A 26813-nucleotide genomic window follows, 5' to 3' on the forward strand; every position below is an offset into this window, starting at 1 on the left:
GATCATAGCCAGAATTGATCATGTATCTATGGACATAAGTCCACAGGTATGTAATGAACATCAAAGAAATTATAATTATATCATTAAAAAAAAACTTTGAAAAATCAATCATTTGGGTTATAAATAATCAAAATAATAAATCTGTACAGTAACTGTGAAAAGAACTTCAATTCTTGGTAAGGAAATATATAATATGAAATTTATAATTATATAAATTACTTCCCTTGAAAATAATTGTCTGTAACAAATCTCTATTTTTAGTAGCAAATAATTAAAGCCACTACCGTGACTGTAGATTCACCACTCAAAATGTGCAGCTCCATGAGATACACATGCATGCCAAATATATAAAGTGGCTATGTTCAATATTGAATAATTTTCTCCCTTTTTAAAGCTTATTACTTCCCTTAAATCTGTATTTTTTACAGTAGACCGTTAAGGATGACCTTGACCTTGTACCACAATGTGTTTGTCAGAAACACAATGCCGCCTACTGCGCCGCTTTGATTTATTTAACAAAAATATATACGTGGGCAGGTCAGATAACTATGTCCATTTAAAGCTTATTACTTCCCTTGACTTTGTTTTTTCGACCCTAGACCTTGAAAGATGATGTAAACCTTGAAATTTGACCACTCAAAATGTGCAGCTCCATGAGATACATATGCATGCCAAATATCAAGGTGCTATCTTCAATATTTAAAAAGTTATGGCCAATGTTAAAGTTTTGTTTGGGACGGACGGACAGACACACTGACTGACGGACAGTTCAACTGCTATATGCCAATTACCGGGGGCATAAAAACATGCAAGCGATTTTGTTTCATAATTGATTGCCTAATACTGACGAGGCAGCATCATGATGTCCCGACTTTTCTTTCTGTTCTCTTCACGATGACCACTGGCGCATTCTCCAATAGAAATTTTTGGCACAACTTTGTCTAGCAACTGAAATTCAATGATTATAGGCATATTAGACCTAGAGTTTAGAATTTTTAAAACATCAAGAGTACTGATGAATCATTGACACACATTGTTTCTTTGGTTGAATTTTGTGCCATTTTCAACATAGTACTTTTCTTGGGTAACTGCCAGTAACTGACAAATACCCTACGTGAATCAAAGGGAAGTAGAAAATGGCTACAAAAACTATTTCATGAACAATTGCCATGCAAAGCTTGTTCCCAGGCTGGGAATTAAACAAGGGTTCTTTTCAAGTTCTGTAAAAATCAATTAATTTATATTAAAATACGAAAGCACCGCATAACGGGTGCCACACTCGGCTGCGAAAGCTTGTCAGATTTTTTTCTTTTCTTTTTGGAGGTCACAGTGACCTTGACCTTTGACCTAGTGACCCAAAAATGGGTGTGGCGTGTAGAACTCATCAAGGTGCATCTACATATGAAGAGCCAATGTTAAAAACCTTTACAAACCTTGACACGGACAGCAGACACGACAAGCTGGCTATGACAATACCTCGGGTTTTCTCCAAACTCCGAACTTTCTCCTCTAGCTATCTAGAGTCATGTCAAATAAAAAGGTAAATGTCACTCAAGGGCATTAAGATCACAATTCATGCTGCAGAGAGGCTGCCTATCACCTTATTACAACAATGTCAAGTAGGGCGAACACAATTGAATTAACACATATTGATGTAGAGAGCATAAACAAAAGGGTTTACCTTCTAACTGACTAGCATAAACAATATATCGGCAAGTTGAAGTTGTCTTTGATGAGGCAGCAGTATAATCGGTCTATAAGTCTATTTTAGTTAAAAAATTATAGTGGGCTGATATCCTTAGGGTATGTATAATGGGATTAGCTACAGGCAAATATAGATTTAGATTACACTACAGTATTACTTAAAACTTCATCCATTATCCATAAGCACTTGTGGGTCTGTGATTGACAATATATATTTCTAGGTTATATTACACTATTACAAGTAACTTCTTCTGGAATGTGAAAAAATGTAGGTCTGTAATCAGCAGTCTATATTTCTGGGTTAAATCACACTATTAAATGGACCTCTTTCTGTAATTGGTGGGTTTGTGCATCAGGAAAAGTGTACAGCTCTGGGTTACACTACACTATTACCTGAAACTCTTTCTGGTATCCGTTGGTGTTGGTTTGTGGGTCGGTGATAGACATTGTTTGAGTTGTTGTGGGTAGTATGGCACATGGTATCACAGTGGAACGTACTTGAATGTAGAGGGCGACAGTGTCATAGATCAGACGATACTGGGACTGCAATATAATTAATTGGATTGTATCCACTTTTTCACAAAACTCCTATGGGAAATCTTACAATCTTCTGAAGTGCAAATTGTAGATTACTGTTAACAAAGGGTTCAATTAAGAACATGCATTCACTTTATTCTTTTTACAGCTTTGTTGATTGTTGAAACTGGTGAAAACATGAAAATATTTATCAATATAAGTCAAGAAGAAAGCAAGGCCTGACAGACGGACAGACGGACAAACAGTGCCACTGCTACATGCCACCCTACCAGAAGCATAATGACCAAAACTGTAGCCATTTTTTTTAAACCTGGCAAGAAACTTAATTATAGAATTTTACAGACAGTTTTAAACATAAGTGGAGATGTTTTAATCATAATCAAATAGGTCCATTTTAACAGTAAGAAGGACCATTTCATAATTTATTTTTAAATGTGGGACTCTTTAAACCATTTCTAGAGATATTTTAACTTGGGGCTGTTGATTGAGGTCATTTTAATTGTGGTCAATTACATTGGGTCATTTAATTATATTCGATTATATAATGAAAGATTTTAAAAACACACATCTTCACAAAAATTGTGTTACTCCCAAAGTAAGTTCTAATCTAGAACATATCCTGACTTCAAAATATGTTTAAAATAAAATTATTGAATTTGATATAATATCACATATCAATTTATCTAAAATAGTTGTTCAGCTCGAAACAATCTTCAGTGTCAACACAAAAAGTATTGTACAAGACAAGAAACAAAATATCTATGACAGGAATAATATCGAAATTAACTTACCAAACAGCTACTGATGATATGTAAAGGACCTATTGCTTACTGTGTGTTTTAAGACTGAGAATTTGTTTAAGACAAGAGGGCCATGATGGCCCTGAATCGCTCACCTGACTCATTAAGATCAGATGAAAACTATGACCTCTATTGTCTACACAATGTTTTTCTATGATTTGACCTAGTGACCTAGTTCCTGACTCTAGATGACCCAAATACAATCCCAATCCAGATTTCATCAAGATAAACATTCTGACCACAGTTCATAAATATTGCATGAAAACTGTGACCTCTATTGTCAACACAAGGTTTTTCTATTTATTTGACCTAGATTTTTACCCCAGATGACCCAAATACAATCCCACCCAGATTTCATCAAGAATTCTGACCAAATTTCATAAAGGTTGGATGAAAACTGTGATCTCTAATGTCTACACAAGGTTTTTCTATTATTTGACCTAGTGACCTAGTTTTTGACCCCAGATGACCCAAATAAAATCCCCACCCAGATTTCATCAAGATAAACATTCTGACCAAATTTCATAAAGATTAGATGAAAACTGTGACATCTATTGTCTACAGAAGGTTGTTCTATTATTTGACCTAGTGACCTTGTTTTTGACTCCAGATGACCCAAATACAATCCCAAACCGGATTTCATCAAGATAAACATTTTGACCAAATTTCATCAAGATTGGATGCAAACTGTGACCTCTACTGTCTACACAAACAAATTGTTGACGGACGGACACACGCAGGCACGCACAACGGACGCCGGACATCACACGATCACATAAGCTCACCGTGTCACTTCATGACAGGTGACCTAAAAATATGTGTCGGAGATAAACATGAACAGTTGTGGTTAAAATCCCATAGAAACAAGGGCTGTTTGTAAAACATGCATGCCCCCCTATATGGGCTATAAGTTGTAGTAGCAGCCATTGTGTGAATACGTTTTTTGTCACTGTGAATGGTGGTGGTGGTGGTGGTGGTGGTGTAGTAGTAGTAGTAGTAGTAGTAGTAGTAGTAGTAGTAGTTGTAATAGAAGTTGTAGTAGTCGTAGTAGTAGTAGTAGTAGTAGTAGTAGTAGTAGTAGTAGTAGTAGTAGTAGTAGTAGTAGTAGTAGTAGTAGAAGTAGTTCGTAGTAGTAGTTAGTCTAGTAGTAGTTAGTAGTCGTAGTAGTAGTCGTAGTCGTAGTGTCGTAGTAGTAGTTAGTAGTGTGGCGTAGTCGTTGTGTAAGTAGTCGTGTAGTCAGTGTTAGTGTGTGTGTGTAGTGGCGTAGTAGTAGAAGTAGTAATAGTAGATGTGGTGGTGTGGTGGTGGTGGTGTGGTGGTGGTGGTGGTGGTGGTGGTGTGGTGGTGGTGGTAGTAGTAGTAGTACTAGTAGTAGTCGTACCTCGTAGTAGTAGTAGAAGTCGTGTCGTAGTAGTAGTCGTATAGTAGTTAGTAGTAGTCAGTAGTAGTAGTCGTAGTTAGTAGTAGTAGTTAAGTATGGTCGTAGTAGTAGACGTAGTCGTGAGTAGTAGTCGTAGTAGTAGTAGTAGTAGTAGTAGTAGTCGTAGTAGGTTAGTAGTAGTAGATAGTTCGTAGCAGTAGCCAGTTAGCAGAAGCAGTCGCAGCATTACAAGACCAATACTTAAGAATGATCAAATGGGAAAAGGTAACCTAGCACTGGCAGTAAATATGGGGCTCATTTACAGGTCAGATTTGGATCTCTGCTGTAAAATGAGATTTTGTATGTATTAAAGGGAGGCAAATCTGTAATAAAAAGAACATGCATAAACCGTAGTTGTTTCCCTTGTTTGAACCATGCTAAATCCTTACAAGTTTGGAAAGAATTGGATGAAAAATTTGGACTTTATTGCATTAACACCATTTTCTCAATTCAAGGGGAGGTAATTCTGTACTTCATGGACCAATAATGCTCATTTTTTGTAGGGTTCGTGTCCTCATTGATATAAAGACAATGTGCAAATTTGGAAAGGATCGGACCAAAAATGTGGAAGATTTTTGAAAGTTTTCACAAAATAGGCAAAAACGAATAAACATGCAAAGTTCAACGAGCTCCTGCGGCCATGTTTTTTGACGAATCAAATTTCTTTGAACAACTTTTTCAGGGGAGCCTTTAAAGGTCATCCCTGTGAAATTTTTTGAAAATCTGATGAGCGGTTTCTGACAAGAAGATTTTTTAAGGTTTTTACCATATATGGTCATGGCGGCCATCTTGGTCATGTGATCAATTTTTTTTTAACAATTCTTTTGTCCCATGACCTAGGGATGCTCCACATGAAATTTAGTTGAAATTGGCTCAATGGTTTAGTAGAAGAAGATGTTTACAAATTGTTTACAGACAGTCAGACGGACGGACGCCGGACGCTGAGTGATCACAATAGCTCACCCCGAGCTATTGCTCAGGTGAGCTAAAAACAATAAATGTAATTTATCACTAACAAGCCTAAAAACAGATGACTCGACATGGCATGGAAGCCACTGCTACTTCCAACATTATCACTATGTCTACAAGGCTATGTACCACACACCTAAAATCAGACCTGATATAGAGTTTACCAAAATTTGAAATATATTACTCATGTCATGTAGATTCTCACAAAAATATAAATGCAATTTATAAGAAAACTAATTGATTATTTTTGCATTTAAAGAGCATCTACAGCCTAGATTGAGGCACGCAGGTTTACCAACAATTAACAAATCAATTGACCGCTGCTACTTCTCAATTATTAATAGATATGAGCAACTATTAGTTATATTTCAGTGATTAAAAACAGTTCATGTTTGACAAATCTAATAATGTAATCTCATAAAATTTAAAAACCAACTTACATAATTGCGCAACAATCTATGTCAATAAATTAGCAGCCAAATTAAGAGTCTGAAAATATATGTTTACTGTATAGGAAAGGTAATCGTCAGACCCATTTTTTACTGTATAGGAAAGGCAATCGTCGGCCCCCTTGTTTGCGCAAATTCACAAGTCTACTTAATTGCCGCACGAGATAAGGCTAGGACATATTTGCACTCCTGAATAACTGACCAGACATCTCATTCGTTCCTTGTCCAGTTATGCACAGAAATTCAACCAATGAAATAAGGTGCTGGTATTAAAACATTTAGATGGTGTAAGCTTTGTCGTATTAATCATTCTGTTTGTTTTTGCCCTTTTTACAGTTATCTGATCAACCAGAGTTTTCAAGACTGAATTTTATAAATGTCTAAATGGGAAGTGCAATTTTATCAATATTTATCAAAACAAATTTTGGTCGGCTGATTCACCAAAGGTATATGATGCATTGACAAAAGGATTAAACTGGTTTTTGACCATATGGAACATTATACTAACCAGAGTCCTAATCATGTTAGTGCGAAATTTACGAAGATGCAGAACAGTGCTGAAAATGTCCACAAAATTTTCCTGTTCCAGCTGTCTGATGCAGTAGTCAATGGCGATGTATGTGGCTGTCCTGCTGCCGCCACATCTGTGGGAAACAAAATATGAACAGTAAAATAAGAGTTGTTTGTAAAAAATGTATGCCCGCCTGTCTTGCAGCACAGCCTGGAGTCATGGTACGATGACCTTTGATTTTTAAACTTGAACATTATTATTCCTTTCTCAAGATTACTATAGAGAATCTTAGTCTTCATGATCTTAAAAATGATCTTTACTATAGAGAATCTTAGTCTTCATGATCTTAAAAATGATCTTTATATTGTTTGGAAGCAATTTTCATACTTCAAGCACTATGTCCTTTGATCTATAAACAGTTCACCTTAAGATCAATTGGAATCTTTATATACTACCAAGTAACCAGCCTAGCAATGCAGATGATCATTGGTCATAGCATTCTCTATGGTTGCAAATGAATTTCATGATAAAGCCTATGTGACCTTGACCTTTGACCTGATGCCCCCAAACTTCATAGGCATCTTCCTTTCCATTTAAGTAACCAATTTGCCTGATCATAGGTCAAAGTACACTCAAGACATTGTGACCTATCCCTTTGACATGTTGACCTCAAAATCAAAAGATTTTGTTTCAAGTAACCAGCAACCATTTTAGATGATCCTAGGTCAAAGCATTCTCTAAAGATCATGCAGACACAAATACCTTGTCACAAGCTCATTTGACCTTGATTTTTGAATTGCTGATCTCAAAATAAAAATGCAAAAATGTTTTCTTTTCTCCCTTTGTGACTACTATACCAATCTGAACGACACTAGTTTTCTCGTAATATTGTGCCCAAACAAATGTCCTGTTACCAACTGCTATGACCTTCACCTTTTAATTCAAAATCAATAAGCATCTTCTCAATCACTCTAGTAAACATTCTACAAATTTGAATGATCATTGGTCAAAACTATCTCAAGATAAAGTGCAGTTTCTGGTTACATGCCCCTTGACCTTTATCCTATTGACTTTAAAATTAATGGGCCATATTCTTTCCTTCTAAGTTACCAACAAATCAATTTAGACAATCATAGATCCAATTGTTTTACAGATGCCATGCAGAAATCAATTTCATAATCATTTAAATGCCTGACACTTAGACGTTATACTAATGAATACCTGCAGTGAACCAGGAGTGGTCCTGGTACCTGGTCCAGGGCATGGTTCACCCTGCGCCGCACCTCGAGCAGGAAACCGGGCTCTGCACCATCATCAGTGAACCCTGCCATCTCAAAGTGTTGGATCGTCCGTGTAAGGTCACTGCCCTCCTGAATAGACAGTGTTTACAAGGCTGTCAGTACATTTGATGAACGCTCGATTCATTGTAAAGGTGTCATTTAACCCTATACCACTAAGATATGTATTTTCACTCATTTTGATTGCTTAAGAATGTTACATTTAATTTAAGTCTTTTCTTATTTAAGATTCAAATTTTAAATGCTTTATTTCCAACAAATAGATACTGATGAACAGCAGACAGCATAAAACCTGAACATACTGCTAGTGACTCGCAGGCTGTTCTGTTTTTATGCTGTTTGCTCATTGAAGAATTATTGTGTATAAGTGTAAGTATTAAATAACATCTTAACAGCTAATCATAAGCTGAAGAGTCAATCAGTGGCCATACAATGTCTGAATGACTTTCAATTGCCCAAAGCAATTAAATCAATACAATCACAATTTCTATTTTAAAAAGAAACATCTTGCCAATATTGAAGTGTGTAAGTGTTTCAAGTGTTTAAGAATTTCATAAACACAAAAATGTGCCATTTTTGTGAAATACAAATAAAGTGAATTTTTGACATAAGTACATCATGTAACTGTATTCAATATGGCAATTTTTTTTTTTTTGCAGAACTGTTGTGGTTTTACAACCCCAATCCGATTTACTGGGTCAAACAGTTTTGCAACTTTGCTATGGCTTAAATGTGGGCTGGTGACAATTATTTCGAATTATTTCGGTTAATTGGCAGTGGAAGAAATAATTAAAGACTATTTTCTCAATTTAATTTCTATTTTAAATCCCCATGTTTTTTCATTGACTCGTAAACAGAAATAACAAAATTATTTAGAAAGGCCTATAGTCTAAACATATTTTTGGGGCAGACTCTTCACTGCATGTAACCTTCTTGATGAATTGCATGATACACACTTGTTACACAGTTTGTAAGCATCTTTATTGACTGCATGTTACAGACTGGAATCATTAACAAGAGCACCGCCTTGCAGGTGCAGAACGCTCATCTATTTTTCTTTTTAAAGGTGTAGGGACCTATCTCAATTTCAATCACAAAGGATGGAGGGGTGGAGTGGAGAGGGGTGTATAATGTGGGGGTGTGGTCATTTATTACATTATCTTCCAAAAATGCAAAAAAATGCAAAAAAAAAAAACAATATTGTTTTTTGGGGGGGGGGGGGGATTCTTGGGTGGAAGGGTTGGACGGTATTTCAAAAATAAAATAATAAAAATAAATATTTGTGTTTTTTAACCATGTTTGAAAAAAACAAGAGATGTGTTTGTCAGAAACACAATGTCCCCTATTGCGCCGCTTTGAAATTATTATTTTTTTTACCTTTTGACCTTGAAGGATGACCTCGACCTTGAACTTCCACCACTCAAAATGTGCAGCTTTATGAGAAGGCCGCTTTGAAATATTATTTTTTTGACCTCTGGCCTTGAACGATGACCTTGATCTTGAAGGATGACCTTGAACTTCCACCAATCAAAATGTGCAGCTTCATGAAAACGCCTTGTTGAAATTATTATTTTTTTGACCTTTGACCTTGAAGGATGACCTTGACCTTGAAGAATGACCTTGACCTTGAACTTCCACCACTCAAAATGTGCAGCTTCATGATAACGCTGCTCTGACCTTTTATTATTTTGTTTGACCTTTGAAGGATGACCTAGACCATGAAGGATGACCTTGACCTTGAACCTACACCACTGAAAATGTGCAGCTTCATGAGAACGCAGCTTTAAAATTATTATTTTTTTGACCTTGAAGGATGACCTTGACCTTGAACTGCCACCACTCAAAATGTGCAGCTTCATGAGATACACATGCATGCCAAATATCAAGTTGCCATCTTCAATATTAAAAAAGTTATGGCCAATGTTAAAGTTTTCCGACGGACAGACGCCATATATTTGACATTTGACCTTGAAGGATGACCTTCATCTTCTCCTTTCACCACTCAAAATGATCAGCTCCATGAGATATTCATGCATGCCAAATATCAAGTTGCTATCTTCAATATTTAAAAAGTTATGGCCAATGTTAAAGTTTTCGGATGGACAGACACCATAAATTTGACATTTGACCTTGAAGGATGACCTTGACCTTGACCTTTCACCACTCAAAATGTGCAGCTCCATGAGATACACATGCATACCAAATATCAAGTTGATATCTTAAAAAGTGAAAAAGTTTTGGCCAATGTTAAAGTTTTTTTCGGACTGACAGACAGACTTACTGACATACTGACGGACAGTTCAACTGCTATATGCCACCCTACCGGGGGCATAAAAATTATTTTTTTGGGGTGAGGGTGGGGGGGGGGGTATAGTGTGAGGGTGTGGTGGTCATTTATTATGGTATGTCAGGTAAGATTTGTTTTGTCAAAGAATCAATCAAATCTAATCATAAATAAAGAAGTTATGGCAATTTTAGCAAAATACAATAATTTGACCTTGAGAGTAAAGGTCATTCAAAGGTCAAGGTAAAATTCAACTTGCCAGGTACAGTACCCTCATGATAGCATGAAAGTATTTAAAGTTTAAAAGCAATAGCCTTGATACTTTAGAAGTAAAGTGAATTTAAACACAAAATGTAACCATATATTCACTAAGTCACTAAGTCAAAAAAGGGCCATAATTCGGTAAAAATGACAACCAGAGTTATGCAACTTGTCCTTTACTGTCCCCTTATGATAGTTTGCAATGTTCCAAGTATGAAAGCAATATCTATGATACTTTAGGGGTAAAGTGGACCAAGACACAAAACTTAACCAAATGTTCAAGTATAAAGGGCCCATAATTCCATCAAAATGCCAGTCAGAGTTACATAACTTTGCCTGCACAGTCCCCTTACAATAGTTAGTAAGTGTTGCAAGTATAAAAGCAATGGCTTTGATACTTTAGGAAAAAAGTGAACCTTAACACAAAACTTTACCAAATTTTCGATTTTCTAAGTATAAAAAGGGCACATAATTCTGTCAAAATGCTAGTCAGAGTTACATAACTTTGCCTCCACAGTCCCCTTACGATAGTAAGTGTTGCAAGTATGAAAGCAATTGCTTTGATACTTTAGGAAAAAGTGGACCTAAACACAAAATTAACCAAATTTTCAATTTTCTTAGTATAAAAAGGGCACATAATTCCGTCAAAATGCCAATCAGAGTTACATAACTTTGCGTGCACAGTCCCCTTACAATAGTTAGTAAGTGTTGCAAGTATGAAAGCAATGGCTTTGATACTTTAGGAAAAAAGTGGACCTAAACACAAAACTTAACCAAATTTTCAATTTTCTAAGTATAAAAAGGGCACATTATTCCGTCAAAATGCCAGTCAGAGTTACATAACTTTGCCTGCACAGTCCCCTTACGATAGTTAGTAAGTGTTGCAAGTATGAAAGCAATGGCTTTGATACTTTAGGAAAAAAGTGGACCTAAACACAAAACTTTACCAAATTTTCAATTTTCTAAGTATAAAAGGGCACATAATTCTGTCAAAATGCCAGTCAGAGTTACATAACTCTGCCTGCACAGTCCCCTTGTGATAGTTAGTAAGTGTTGGAAGTATGAAAGCAATGGCTTTGATACTTTAGGAATAAAATGGACCTAAACACAAAACTTAACCAAAATTTTCAATTCTAAGTATAAAAAGGGCACATAATTCTGTCAAAATGCAAGCCAGAATTATCTAACTTTGCCTGCCCAGTCCCCTCATGACAGTTAGTAAGTGTAACAAGTTTGAATGCTATAGCATTGATACTTTATGAGAAAAGTGTACCTAAACGTAAAACTTAACCGGACGCCAACACCGATGCCAAGGTGATGACAATAGCTCATAATTTAAAAAATAAATAAATAAATGAGCTAAAAATGTTCTGATTTTAAGCCTCTGACCTATCAGAAAAACTGCATTATACCTTCTCAATTCACAGCATGTTACCTTCTTGTTACACTATACTATTAAGTTACTGGACTGCAATGTTCTGCTTGTTACACGCATGTGACAAACCAGAATAAAACCTTTTTAATTTCCATCTTTGTTACCTACTTGATACACTACAATGTTATGTTGCCTACTGAGAAGATCTGAAATGTTCTGATGACAAGCATTTGCTCTATTAGAAACATTGAATATCACCTTCTTAATTCACTGCATGCTACCTACTTGATACATTCAAATCATGTTACCTACTGGAAATATCTGGAATGTTCTGATGTTGAGCTATGCTACCTACTGGAAAGATCTGGAGTGTTCTGACAGTGAGCTATGCTACCTTACTGGAAACATCTGATGGTGAGCTATGCTACCTACTGAAAATCTGATGGGGAGCTATGCTACCTACTGGAAAGATCTGATTGTGAGCTGTGCTACCTACTGGAAAGATCTGATGGTGAGCTATGCTACCTACTGGAAAGATCTGATAGTGAGCTATGCTACCTACTGGAAAGATCTGATGGTGAGCTATGCTACCTACTGGAAAGATCTGATGGTGAGCTATGCTACCTACTGGAAAGATCTGATGGTGAGCTATGCTACCTACTGGAAAAATCGGATGGTGAGCTTTGCTACCTACTGGAAAGATCTGATTGTGAGCTATGCTACCTACGGGAAAGATCTTGGGGCCATTTCATAAACAATTGTACAACAATTTTAACTTACGAAAGAATTTTGTAATCTTAATAAGTAGACGAACTAGCTCGCCATGCTCGTCAAATAAGTACGGCGCTTAATTGAGATGCCAATGTGATTTATTAAGTACTGAAAATTTATAATCATATGATATGGACTTTAGCAATTATGTATCTTCGAAAAATGTATTGCATCGTAAATGTGTACTATGCTGTTTATTGAAACCGTCCCCTGGAATGTTCTGGTGGTGAGCTGTGCTACCTACTGGAATGTTCTGATGGTGAGCTATGCTACCTACTGGAAAGATCTGAATGTTCTGATGGTGAGCTATGCTACCTACTGGAAAGATCTGAATGTTCTGATGGTGAGCTATGCTACCTACTGGAAAGATCTGGAATGTTCTGATGGTGAGTTTGGCAAGCTGACGGGTGTCAGTTAGATGGATGTGCATGTCCCCGTAGCGCACGTACTTGTCTGCACTCCGCACACTGCCCCAGTACTTCTCACACTGTTGCTGGAAGTTTACAAATAAGCCTAGCTATGGCAAAATAGGGCTTAATGCATGTATGTAAAGTGTAATCCCAGATGAGCTGGATTTTAAATCAAAAGATACTTCTTTACAGAAATATATATATGCAGAAAGTGTTATCCCTGATAAGCAGGTGCAGTTAATGGTATCCTCAAGTTATACTGTGATAAAAATTTAAGCAGAGGCATTAAGCCCTGTTTTCCGTGAGCAAGGCTTGTATAATTTGAATTTTAACCACTTACAGTGGGGAAGTGTAGGCATATGTGTTTGATAACATGAACACAATGACCCGACGACAATTTCCTTAAAACATGCATAAGTAAAATATATTCAGGAAAATATATTAATTGCTGTCTTCTGTAAAAAAATCCACTGAAAAGTAAATGTATGTAGGCTGAGCATAAACAGGAAAGATTTCAGAGTCACTGTGTTACAGTGTCAAAAGTGCCGGGTTAATTAGTTCATCATTTTACCAAAACGATTTCTAAACTAGAAATGGCGCAGCGGAGGCCGACGCGTATCCACACGCAGCATGTGTGACCTATCAATTAATTATTGAAAATATTAGCTATTTCTTATTACATGTTACACCAGCATGTTCCCACAATTCTGTTGCAATAGCAAATATCTTGTTACTTACAACTACCTGTTCAGACTGTCCTGTTAACAAGTCAATAATCTGTTATTTACAATGAAATGAAGACAGAGTTCTGTTGCCATGACAATAGTTTGTAATTTAGAAATGCATATTCAAACTGTGCTGTTAGTATGATAATAGTCAAGTGCTAAAAACTTCATGTTCTAACACTGTTGTGGACATCATATTGTCTGTTAACAAATACGACATGTTAAAATAGCAATAATGTCATTACAATAGTCTGTTACATACAACAGCATGTTCAAACAATCTTATTGCCATTAAATAGTCTGTTACTTAGCATAACATGTTGAAACAGAACTATTACCATGACAGTGGCCATTCCCTTATAAATACATGTTCAAATACAATTGTTATCAATTTCTTAAACTGCATATACATATAGAATCTGGCATGAGTTGTCAAATCATACCATATTTTATGAAACAAGTTCAGGAATTTTGTTAGCAAGTGAGCCTTTGGCGAGCTTACTAACGAATTTCTTAGACGAGTTTAATAAAATATGGTATGAAATGATAACGAGTGTCAGATCTTTTTTATCACATGCTTTTAAATGACCAAATTAAATAAATATTTTCACAAACATAATGATAAATTCCGAATGTTGTTTACATTTCGTGACGTCATTTGACGTTGCAACGTCATTTCAGCAAAATAACAAAATGCGATTGTTCAATCAAATGAAAAGTAAGCCAATGAAAACGCTTAAAAATTATATTACACATGTGTAAAATAAAAATATTCGTCATGGTTCTATAACATGGGAAACAGGGTATGGCATGTGATAAAAATAGTTATTTTGACATTAATATAATCAACAACTTACCACTGCATGTTCAAATAGTCCTGTGGCCATGACGATAACGTGTACATCTTGCTGCCATACCATCTGCCAAAATGCGGCCACAGTGTTGCCACGAGGCCCTAGCAATACACATAGAAAACATGGTGGGTTATATATATCAAATAATGAAAAATTAGATCCTTACAATAGAGCCATGCAATGTGGCCAATTGATATGGCGTCATCCTTAAATAAGATTTTTAGTTTGAACACAACTTTATGAAACTAACTACTTCTAATTCTACATTTTATTCTGATTTAAAACAACTTTTAACAGTCTTCTGACATTCAAAACAGTCTGATGCTCTAATAAGTATGTTTTAGGTGAACTAATAATAATTGTTTAGTGTTGCTGTAAAATATGAAGTGATTTAAGAAACAAGGGACAAAATTGTCACAAAACCAGGTTTTCATTGTGAAAAAAAAATCTGATAAAGGGAGAAAACTCAAACTGAACTTTTGAAATGAACAAACAAAATTAACCCCCTTTGTAAGGGGGATTTTTAAAAAAAATAATCTATTTTTAGTCATGGCGACCTTGACATTGGAGATATTGACATGATTCTTTCGTGCGACACACCGTCCCATGATGGTGAACAAATGTGCCAAATTATTTTAAAATCTCACAATGAATGACATAGTTATGGCCAGGATAACCTCATTTATGGCCATTTTTGACCTTTGAACTCAAAGTGTGACCTTGACCTTGGAGATATCGACGTAATTATTTCGCGCGACACACCGTCCAATGATGGTGAACAAATGTGCCAAATGATTTTAAAATCTGACAATGAACGACATAGTTATGGCCCGGACAAGCTTGTTCCACCCGCCCGCCAGCCCCCCAGCCCGCCAGCCAGCCAGCCAGCCAGCCAGCCAGCCAGCCAGCCAGCCAGCCAGCCTGCGCGCATTCGCCAATCTAACAACCAGTTTTTTCCTTCGGAAAACCTGGTTAAATATAATTAATGAATATCATGTGAGGCAAATCTCACGGCATTAAGAAAGAAAATTATTTTTTAAATGATACTCACCTTGTGTAGCTATATAACCCTTGTGTGTGCTATAACCCTAGAAAAAAAGAATAATTCTTACTGCATTCTATGTAAATTTGTTTAGATTAATTTATAAAAGGAAGTGTACCAGTATCAAAATAAATATGATTTTAAATATGATTGTATAATTAAGTAAGCTAAAATCATGAAGAGTATCAAAAGCACTAATAAACAAGATGTGTTTGTGAAACACAATGTCCCCCTATATGACGTTTGACCTTGAAGGATGACCTTGACCTTGTGAAGGATGACCTTGACCTTGACCTTTCACCACTCAAAATGTGCAGCTCCATGAGATACACAAGCATGCCATATATCAAGTTGCTATCTTCAATATTGCAAAAGTATTCATAAAATAAGCGATTTGGGCCACATATATTTGACCTCTGAGCTTGAAGGATGACCTTGACCTTTCACCACTCAAAATGTGCAGCTCCATGAGATGCACATGCATGCCAAATATCAAGTTGCCATCTTCAATATTGCAAAAGTATTTATAAAATAAGCGATTTGGGCCACATATATTTGACCTCTGACCTTGAAGGATGACCTTGACCTTGACCTTTCACCACTCAAAATGTGCAGCTCTATGAGATACACATGCATGCCAAATATCATGTTGCTATCTTCAATATTGCAAAAGTATTCATAAAATGAGCGATTTTGGCCACATATATTTGACCTCTGACCTTGAAGGATGACCTTGACCTTTCACCACTCAAAATGTGCAGCTTCATGCGATACACATGCATGCCAAATATGAAATTGCTATCTTCAATATAGCAAAAGTTATTGCAAAATGTTAAAGTTGGCGCAAACAGACCAACAGACAGACAGGGCAAAAACAATATGTCCCCCACTACTATAGTGGGGGACATAAAAATATTATAAACTATGTATGTATCACTATGTAAAATCAGTGTCATTATAGGTATAAGGTTATGCCAGAATCATTAAGGGTGTTAAAGTATAATTATAATAGGATCATTAAGTATTACAAACTTTAACAGATAATTTATATTAAACTGTAGCAATATCATAAATAGTAAAAAAAATGTTACAGTATCATTAAGTGTATTAATGTGTAATGGTATAATAAAGTGTAATAAACTGTTACAATATCATTAAGAGAAATGTAGGCTGACAGTATCATTAAGTATTATCAAGTGTATTAGCATAATTAATCATGCCATTATCGACAAGCAAATTCGTTGAATTGATATCCCCCACCAATATACTTCTGGACACAAATATTCCTGGACGGATGGACAACGCCAACGTGAATCATCCTTTTATCCATTTATATACTCATACCAAGTTTCAAAGAAATCCGTCAAAGTACTTCCAAGATATGTCTCCAGACACACACAAAAAGCTTTTTTTTTCAAGATACAAAGGGCCATAACTCTGTTTTTATCCAATGGTGTACAATGCCATTTGGCCTGCATCATCCTCTTATCCATATATATACTCATACCAAGTTTCAATGAAATCCGCCAAAGCACTTCCAAGATATGGCTCCGGAAAACAAAAAAGCATTTTTTCAAGATACAAAGGGCCATTACTCCGTTATTAACCGATGGTGTACAATGCCATTCAGCGTGCATCATCCTCTCATCCATATATATACTCATACCAAGTTTCAATGAAATCTGCCAAAGCACTTCCAAGACATGGCTCCGGACACAAAAGTGCCGGCCGGACGACTGGACGGTCGGACGGACGGAGGGAAAGATGGACAACGCCAAAACAATATCCCTCCGCCTATGGCAGGGGATAATAAGTATTATTTAAAAGTGACCGTAAACAGTTGAACTGATGTCTACCAAAGTCAATACAAATAATGTTACAATGATAAAAAGAGCACCTGTATGTAACTGGCATTTATGTACATTTCCTCTTTAGTGAGTGAAAAGCCCTCGATTTTCACCAGGGAATGGTCATCTGAAACCAAATCCAGCAGACTTAAATATGTCCCCCGTATCAATAAACAATGGTATAAGAGACTTTTTCTTTAGCCACAGCCATCTAATCTCCAATAATGACTTGTAAAAAGATATTTATGAAGTTCACAACCCTTCACATTGCTTCTTCAATGAACTGTTGCTATCATGGGAATTTAGACGTTTTTGTTTCTTCACATACATCAGAATATTCTGAATATCCACGTAAAGCTGGTGTTCAATGCTCGCATCCACATATTTCTAACAGAATGTTTTTTACATGGATAGCATTTTTGCATTGTGCATTATAACTTCGGAGCTGTGCTTTGTGTGTGCACTGAAAACTTGCATACAGATTGACACACCAGCCATCTTATTAGATTCAGGTTTAAAAAATAATCAATTTTATAAAGATGGCCCAATGCTCATTCATGCGTTTATAAATTCTTACACTTGCGCAACTCTGAAGTCTATATGAAATTATATTCATTACAAATATTTGTGGCTGTGTTTTTATTGATGGCATCTGGCCATGATAATGAGAGTCTGTAGAATACCTGGCTGCTAAATGGTCACAGAGTTCATCAATTATGTTTAATGTCATTTCAGCCCCTGGATTCAAGCATGCATGTAAAGTGCCAATCAATCAAATTAGCAAATTTGAAGAGAGACTTAATTGTTTAAAACAATCAATATTATGAAATAAATTGTCAATACTTATAACTTGCTGCTATCTGCACATTAATTATTCTTTGTTTCCCACCATTTAATTAAATTAACAAGAGATGTGTTTGTCAGAAACACAATCATGCCCCCTATTGTGCCGCTTTGAAGCCATAAATTTGACCTTTGACCTTGAAGGATGACCTTGACCTTGACATTTCACCACTCAAAATATGCAGCTCCATGAAATACACATGCATGCCAAATATCAAGTTGATATCTTCAATATTAAAAAAGTTATGACCAAACTTTAATGAAGGTTAAAGTTTTAGGAAAGAAAAATACAATGATATTTTACCTTTGCCCTGGAAGGATGACCTTGACTTTTCCCCACTTAAAATGTGCAGCTCCACGCAATACATATGCATGCCAAATATGAAGTTACTATCTTCAATTATATTGCAAAAGTTATCAAACTTTAACCAAGGTTAAAGTTTTGGGACAAACACAATGAATGAATGAATGAATGATTGAATGAATGACAAACAGACAGACAGGTCAAAAACAATATACCCCCAATCTTTCAATCCTGGGGCATAAAAACACTAAGTTAGTGAATAAAACACAACTTAACCCATTTATGCCTAGCGTCTAGAAAAAAGTCCTTGGCAAACAGCGTTGACCCAGATGAGATGCCGCATGATGCGGCATCTCATCTGGGTCTTCGCTGTTTGCTTAAAGGAATTTCCGTAAGAAATATTATAAATATAGAAATAAATATACTAGACATCCCTAAGTTTTGAAATAAATTAATCCAATTTAGAAGGATAGGAGAGTCTATTAGGCATAATTGGGTTAAATAAGTAAAGGAATTCTAAGACTTACAAGGCACCACATCCTGTGTTACATTACTGCTGAAGTTTTCTGGTTGAATGGCTATGGTGCAAGGGTACTCAACTTGGTGGTGTACAATAGCCTGCAACACAATGACCTTTCTGAGTAGGAAAAATATGCAAAAAATTAATTTGTTCCACATTTGATTTCATTTTGACCATTTGGAACATTTTGATTTCCTTCAAATATATAGTAGTATTCATATAGGTGTAAACTCTAGCACCATTGTCACATAAATATGTTTTTTATCAAAGCTTATTTTCAGGTAAATATTCAATGGCTTAAAAGACACAAATGAGAGAAACTCAGAATCAGGTAAAGGTATTTGTGCATTAAAAAAAAATTGCCCTTATAAAAAGTTGTTTTTGACAATGCACACTAAAAACAAACAGGTTACACACACAGGTTCTACAAATGTCTGTTGACAATATGAAATTGGTATGATACACTGTAATATTCATCTGACTGACAATGTTCTGGCACTTTAAACCATTATATTTGCAGATCCTAGTAATATCTGTTCAATACACATGATGACACAATTAATGGTCAAATAAAGTGGGATCTGACTCAACACTCTATACACACTTGTCATGTGTGTGTTCTGATAATACTCTATACACACTCTATACACACTGGTCAAATAAAGTGGGATCTGACACTACACTCTATACACACTGGTCAAATAAAGTGGGATCTGACACTACACTCTATACACACTGGTCAAATAAAGTGGGATCTGACATTATACACTCTATAAACTGGTCAAATGAAGTGGGATCTGACAATACACTCTCTACACACTGGTCAAATAAAGTGGGATCTGACATTATATATCTATAAACTGATCAAATGAAGTGGGATCTGACAATACACTCTCTACACACTGCTCAAATGAAGTGGGATCTGACAACAGTTACACTATATACAGATTGGTGAAATAAAGTAGGATTTGACAATACACTATATACACTGTTCAAATAATGAAGGGTATGACAAAACATTCAAATTAAGTGGGATTATTAGTTACATTGTTAGTAACTGATGGTGTATGGGATATACACCCTCAGTAATTTCATACCATACTAGAGCAAGGTATGAAAGTATTGAGGATGTATATCCCATACACCATCAGTTACAGTTACAAACTGTGTAACAATTATATCTCAACCGACTACTTGATTACTCGGGATGTATGGAAATTACTAAGGGTGTATGAAAAATACACCATGGGCATGTGACCGCTGTAAGCCAATCGAATTAGGTTATTTTTGTAGGAGGCGAGAAATCTAACAATAAACTCTATACCCACTTTATAAACACTGGTCAAATAAAGTGGGATCTAACAATACATGCTATAAACACTGGTCAAATAAAGTGGGATCTGACATTATACACTATACACACTGGTCAAATATGGTGGGATCTGACAATACACTCTATTTACACTGGTCAAATAATGTGGGATCTTGCATTATACACGCTATACACACTGGTCATATGTGGGATCAGACAATTCACTCTATACACACTGGTCAAATGAAGTGAGATTTGACAATACACTCTATACAGATTGGTGAAACCAAGTGGGATCTGACAATACACCTTATACACACTGGTCAAATGAAGTGGGATCTGACATTATACACATGAGGAAAAAATAAAGTTCTAGTCAAGCTTACACTACACTTGCAACATGTTATGTTTTAACAAGGGACAAAATTGTCACAAAACCAGGTTTTCATTGTGAAAAAAAAATCTGATAAAGGGAGAAAACTCAAACTGAACTTTTGAAATGAACAAACAAAATTAACCCCCTTTGTAAGTTTGTTTAAAAAAAAATAATCTATTATTAGTCGTGGCGACCTTGACATTGGAGATATTGACGTGATTCTTTCGTGCGACACACCGTACCATGATGGTGAACAAATGTGCCAAATGATTTTAAAATCTCACAATGAATGACATAGTTATGGCCAGGACAAGCTCATTTATGGCCATTTTTGACCTTTGAACTCAAAGTGTGACCTTGACCTTGGAGATATCGACGTAATTATTTCGCGCGACACACCGTCCAATGATGGTGAACAAATGTGCCAAATGATTTTAAAATCTGACAATGAACGACATAGTTATGGCCCGGACAAGCTTGTTCCGCCAGCCCGCCAGCCAGCCAGCCAGCCCGCCAGCCAGCCAGCCCGCCCGCATTCGCCAATCTAATAACAATTTTTTTCCTTCGGAAAACCTGGTTAAAAATCAATATGACAATGTACTTGCTTCTTTACATTTTGATCTAGTTTTTCTAATGTGATTTTTGGACAAACAATGTGATTATTGGTATCCAGGTTTTCATCAACAACCTTAGTCATAATCGTTATTATAATTATCAAAATGGCTTTAACATAAATTTATGATAATGCATCATTTCCTTCAATGTCATGTTTGTGAACAGTGGTAGCAGACAGTTTGCAACGTATTCACATGAATGTCAATGCGATTTGATTGGTGTACTTTCAGAAAGCTACCACTTGATTTTGATCTGAGTACCTGCACAGATCAAAATGAGGCAACCACTTTCGAAGAGCAATCAGTTTTGTCCATATCAGCAAAGCAACTTTAGAAACAGTTCATACCTTTTATTGAAAAGTTCATTTGCAAGAAAAAACTTATTTCTCATAATCCCCATTTTACAATTACTATGGTTAATTGGCAATAAATGTTCAGATGAATTGGTGTTTTCAACTCAGCTTTCTGAAGTTTCATGAACTTGCACTTTCTGAACTTACCCGCACTTCAAAGTTGAGGTACATGTCAAGTTTTTTCTGGTGCAATTTATTGACAAACTCGTGCACTTGTATGGGCTGTTGTCGTAAAGCTTTTACCTCCTTTTCCACTGATTCTGAAAAGGAAAAAAAACATCAACATGTGAGCAGCAGCAGGTAAGAATGGACCTTAGAACATATCCAAATAATGTAGCGCAGGATATGCATCTGCATCTGCATAATGATGAAGGGTCATATTATCTGCTCCTATGAAGGGTCATATTATCTGCTCCTATAAAGTATCATATTATCTGCTCCTATGGAGGATCATATTATCTGCTCCTATGAAGGGTCATATTATCTGCTCCTATAAAGGATCATATTATCTGCTTCTATGAAGGATCATATTATCTGCTCCTATGACGGGTCATATTATCTGCTTCTATGAAGGGTCATATTATCTGCTTCTATGAAGGGTCATATTATCTGCTTCTATGAAGGGTCATATTATCTGCTCCTATGAAGGGTCATATTATCTGCTCCTATGAAGGGTCATATTATCTGCTCCTATGAAGGGTCATATTATCTGCTTCTATGAAGGGTCATATTATCTGCTTCTATGAAGGGTCATATTATCTGCTCCTATGAAGGGTCATATTATCTGCTTCTATGAAGGGTCATATTATCTGCTTCTATGAAGGGTCATATTATCTGCTTCTATGAAGGGTCATATTATCTGCTTCTATGAAGGGTCATATTATCTGCTTCTATGAAGGGTCATATTATCTGCTTCTATGAAGGGTCATATTATCTGCTCCTATGAAGGGTCATATTATCTGCTCCTATGAAGGGTCATATTATCTGCTTCTATGAAGGGTCATATTATCTGCTTCTATGAAGGGTCATATTATCTGCTTCTATGAAGGGTCATATTATCTGCTTCTATGAAGGGTCATATTATCTGCTTCTATGAAGGGTCATATTATCTGCTTCTATGAAGGGTCATATTATCTGCTTCAATGAAGGGTCATATTATCTGCTCCTATGAAGGGTCATATTATCTGCTCCTATGAAGGGTCATATTATCTGCTCCTATGAAGGGTCATATTATCTGCTTCTATGAAGGGTCATATTATCTGCTCCTATGAAGGGTCATATTATCTGCTCCTAACCAGACTGTGCAAATGCGCTTGAAAGTTTGAAGCTAAGCTGGCAAAATATGGCATAATACCTGTTTTCACATTACAAGGGACCTATTTTACAAACATTACTGTATGTCTGTGTTTGAAGATATACAGAATATTTTTTTTTGTAGGTTTCACACCAAGCAATTAAAAAAAAATGAAAAAAGGCTACTTTCCAAAAGACTTTACAGGTGGCTTGTAAAGTAAGACCTGTTTAAATTTCAACTTAATCTTTTAGTCAGAGAAGACATATGTAAATGAAGTTTATCCAAACATGGAGGACAGCGGATCTCTTTTTCTTATATCTGTGTAGCTAATAAGTTTCACTTCTAGCAGTGCTCCAGATAACATGCGTAAAGGCGTAAAAACGAATTAAATTTTTTAAATAATGAATTAGATTTAAAATCTTTGCGTAAAGTTACGCATTGAAAAAATAAAACACGAATTCAACATTTTCGAACATGCGTAAAACTTCCAGTAGTAAATTATATACGGTAAACATTTCATCCCGGTTCTGACTCGTCTAGGCGCTCAATTAAAACTACAACTTTAAGTCAACGTCACTCAAGCGTTTGCTGTGAGAAAGGGCCACACCTAAGAACGGTCTAAGGCCAAACGGTCTCGATTCTGTTCTCCTGGCATTGCAGGCAAGTCATTACTGTTTATTGTACCTTTTTAATTACACTTATCGTAATTTTTATACACAAGTAATATACAATATACCTATTCAAAATGTCATTAAAATTAAATGTTAAATATATATTTTTGATATGACTTAAACGGCGACCAAAATGTCATTATGACCTAAGCCGAAGTGTCAGTTACCGTTTTAAATAAAAAAATCAAAATGGCCGACCGAAGCGGTGTATCGAAGCGTGGAAGGCAAAAAAAGCAAGATGAGCAAGATAGATGTGGGGTCATTTGAGCCAGAAAAAGCTGTCCGATTATGGGAAAGCAAGAAACGGGGTGGAAAGCCAGGCTTTTCCAAGACTATAAACCAAAATGTTGGATTGTTGATTTGTCAAAAACAATGAATAAAAATTATTTGGTAATATAGTGTTAAGAATTAATTTTATAAATATGGGGTTAAATAAGAATTAATTTTTAAAATAGGGAGTAAATAAGAATTTGACCAAATTTTTATCTGGAGCTCTGCTTCTAGTATACAGATCATCATCATAAACGAGAAACAGACATTAACACACAAATATATACGGAATATTACGCTAGTCAATTGTTCCAAGAGTTTGTATCACTCGAGTGGCTTGTGTGATGACGTTTTACACGAGAGGCGGAGCCTCGAGTGTGGTGCGAAATAGCACAAGCCACGAGAGTGATACAAACTCTTGGAACAATTGACTAGCGTAATATTCCTTTTATTATATACAACAACTAACGAAAACAGTTAACAATTGTATTTTTTACTTTAACAAATTTGACAAAACAATGACTAAAACGGTACACCAGTTTATTTAAGACGCGTATGAATACAGTTTATGTAAATTAACGTGTAAACATTCGAACCGGGAAAACACAGGTTTCCGACACGCGTACCTTAATAAATGCCATCGTTAATCCAATCTTTATAACAATTAAGTTGACCACTTTAATCCGCTGTTTATAACAAAAACGTTGAAACAATATGCACTTCCACTTCTATCTTCCATGTCTTTATCGAAACTTAGTTTAAACTACACTATTTAATTGTATTCCTATCGAAATATACATTTATGCATGATAAACACACACTCCAAAATACGTTTTGAATTCGTTCCATGTTTTTAACAAATAGTTTACTGTTAAAAAGCACCACGTCCGATGGAATGTCCTAAAATTCCATAGAGTTTATATAAAACTATTGTGTTTCGTCACAGAAATGACGTCAAACGATGAACTACGTAATATATTTCGTAATATAAAATATTTCTATTTTCGGTGCGCGTAATGTGACGTCATAAAATGTGTCGAAGTAGTCCGGCTAGTATGGTAATACAGAATTGGAAACAGCGAGTAGCGTAATACGGGATTTTTTATTTAAACGATTGATACAACCTGTATTTTGTTAAATGCATTAAACAGGTATATAATAAATTAACATAACATTACTGTCAAAACATCTGTTTCCATACTGGCATCAAAATAAAGCTACGAAAGCATACATGAACAAGTTCACAAACAAAAAAGAGGGCCGAAAGTTGCTCACCTAAGATACAAAGGAACTGATCTGTTCGGTGCAGCACAAGATATCATTAGAACATATGTTCTAACCAATTCATGAAGATTTAAGATTTGAGTGTTAAAATGGTTCTACTATAGCCATACAAAGATTAATGCCCTGCCCACCTGGGGCAATGTTTTTCAACAAATGGGCACCATTTTCTAACTCATCAAAGAAAGCATTAAAACAAATGTCGTGACCAAGTTTCATGGAGATTGGACATTAAAAAGTGTCTTCTAGAGTGTAAACAAGGTTTTACTATAGCCATAAAAGAAAAAATGCCCTGCCCCCTTGCAGCCATGTCTTCAACCTACCGCAACCATTTTTGAACTCTTTTGACCAAATTTCATGATGATTAGACAATAAATGTGGCCTCTAGAGTGTTAACAAGGATTAACTATAGCCATATAAGGAAAAATGTCCCACCCCCAGGTGGCAATGTTTTTCAACCAAACGGAACCATTTTTCAACTTGTCCAAGATATCATTGCGACAAATCTTCGAAGTTTTAAGAAGATCGTACAATAAATCTAGCCTGGAGTTGAGTTTTAAAATAGAGAATAATAGGTTAGTGTTGATTATAGATCAGGTTTATCATGCGAGGCTTAGAAAACAAAAAGCACGAGCCTTGGCGAGTGCTTTTTCGTTTTCGTGCCGAGCATGATAAACCTGATCTATAATCAACACTAACCTATTATTCTATTTATCCCACTTTTTATTCATTAAACCTTTTTTATTTAAATAAAATTAGTTTTCATGAGTGTTTGTCGTATTTTGATAATGACTGTAGTGTAACCGAGGTAAGTGTAATACTCTGCGTTTTAAAAATAACCACTGATCAAATAATCATTTTTTTAAATCAGAATATCGTTCTGTGACAAAGAGTCATGCGTTATTAATTACAATTTTATTCATATTGAATTGCAAATCTATAAGTTTTATAATATCAATCTAACATTTAGTTGTTTATACAAGGAACTGCATTTGTTTACAACGTAGACTAACAACGTAGCACGTGCCGTTGATTATAGATGAAATTTAAACTAGAAATGGCGCGGCAGAGGCCGACGCGTATCCCCACGCCGAATGTTTGACCTAGGTGTGCCCCAGGGTTGGTAATGGGGCCATGCATAGCTGAGATTGACCGTATTGTCATAAGAGAAGTTCATCATCAATTAGAAGTGAATTGGTGTAGAAATGAAGAAGTTATAGTAAAAGGCAATTTTGGGTGGGTGTGACATATGTGGGCAGGGCGCCCCAGGGTTGGTAATTGTGCCATGCATAGTTGAGATTGACGGTATTGTCATAAGAGAGGTTCAGTATCAATTTGAAGTGAATCGGTGTAGAAATGAAGAAATTATAGTAAAAGGCAATTTTGGGTGGGTGTGGTCTATGTGGGCGGGGCGCCCCAGGGTTGGTAATGGGGCCATGCATAGTTGAGATTGACTGTATTGTCATAAGAGAAGTTCAATATCAATTTGAAGTGAATCGGTGTAGAAATGAAGAAATTATAGTAAAGGCAATTTTGGGTGGGTGTGGTCTATGTGGGCGGGGCCCCAGGGTTGGTTATGGGGCCATGCATAGTTGAGATTGACCCTAATGTCATAAGAGAAGTTCAGTATCAATTTGAAGTGAATCCGTGTAGAAATGAAAAAATTATAGTAAATGGAATTTTTTGGTGGGTGTGGCCTATGTGGGCGGGCACCCCAG

At 35.9% G+C, this 26813-nt stretch overlaps 1 protein-coding gene across 4 annotated transcripts in view; it reads right to left on the reverse strand.

Moving 5' to 3' along the window:
* LOC127878044 (receptor-type tyrosine-protein phosphatase F-like) overlaps window positions 1–26813 on the reverse strand; it is a 92637-nt gene that overhangs the window by 18674 nt on the left and 47150 nt on the right. For all 4 annotated transcript variants that reach the window (XM_052424446.1, XM_052424447.1, XM_052424448.1 and 1 more), the window contains 10 exons: window positions 21727–21839; window positions 18932–19022; window positions 17308–17384; window positions 15420–15456; window positions 14372–14469; window positions 12741–12872; window positions 7612–7760; window positions 6388–6523; window positions 2098–2247; window positions 849–948 (listed from right to left, as the gene is read on the reverse strand). In XM_052424446.1, the coding sequence (XP_052280406.1) occupies window positions 849–948; window positions 2098–2247; window positions 6388–6523; window positions 7612–7760; window positions 12741–12872; window positions 14372–14469; window positions 15420–15456; window positions 17308–17384; window positions 18932–19022; window positions 21727–21839 (1083 nt within the window). The remainder of the gene's footprint in view (window positions 1–848; window positions 949–2097; window positions 2248–6387; window positions 6524–7611; window positions 7761–12740; window positions 12873–14371; window positions 14470–15419; window positions 15457–17307; window positions 17385–18931; window positions 19023–21726; window positions 21840–26813) is intronic.

The sequence above is a fragment of the Dreissena polymorpha genome, chromosome 4 (assembly GCF_020536995.1).
Source record: "Dreissena polymorpha isolate Duluth1 chromosome 4, UMN_Dpol_1.0, whole genome shotgun sequence".
NCBI classification, from domain to species: domain Eukaryota; kingdom Metazoa; phylum Mollusca; class Bivalvia; order Myida; family Dreissenidae; genus Dreissena; species Dreissena polymorpha.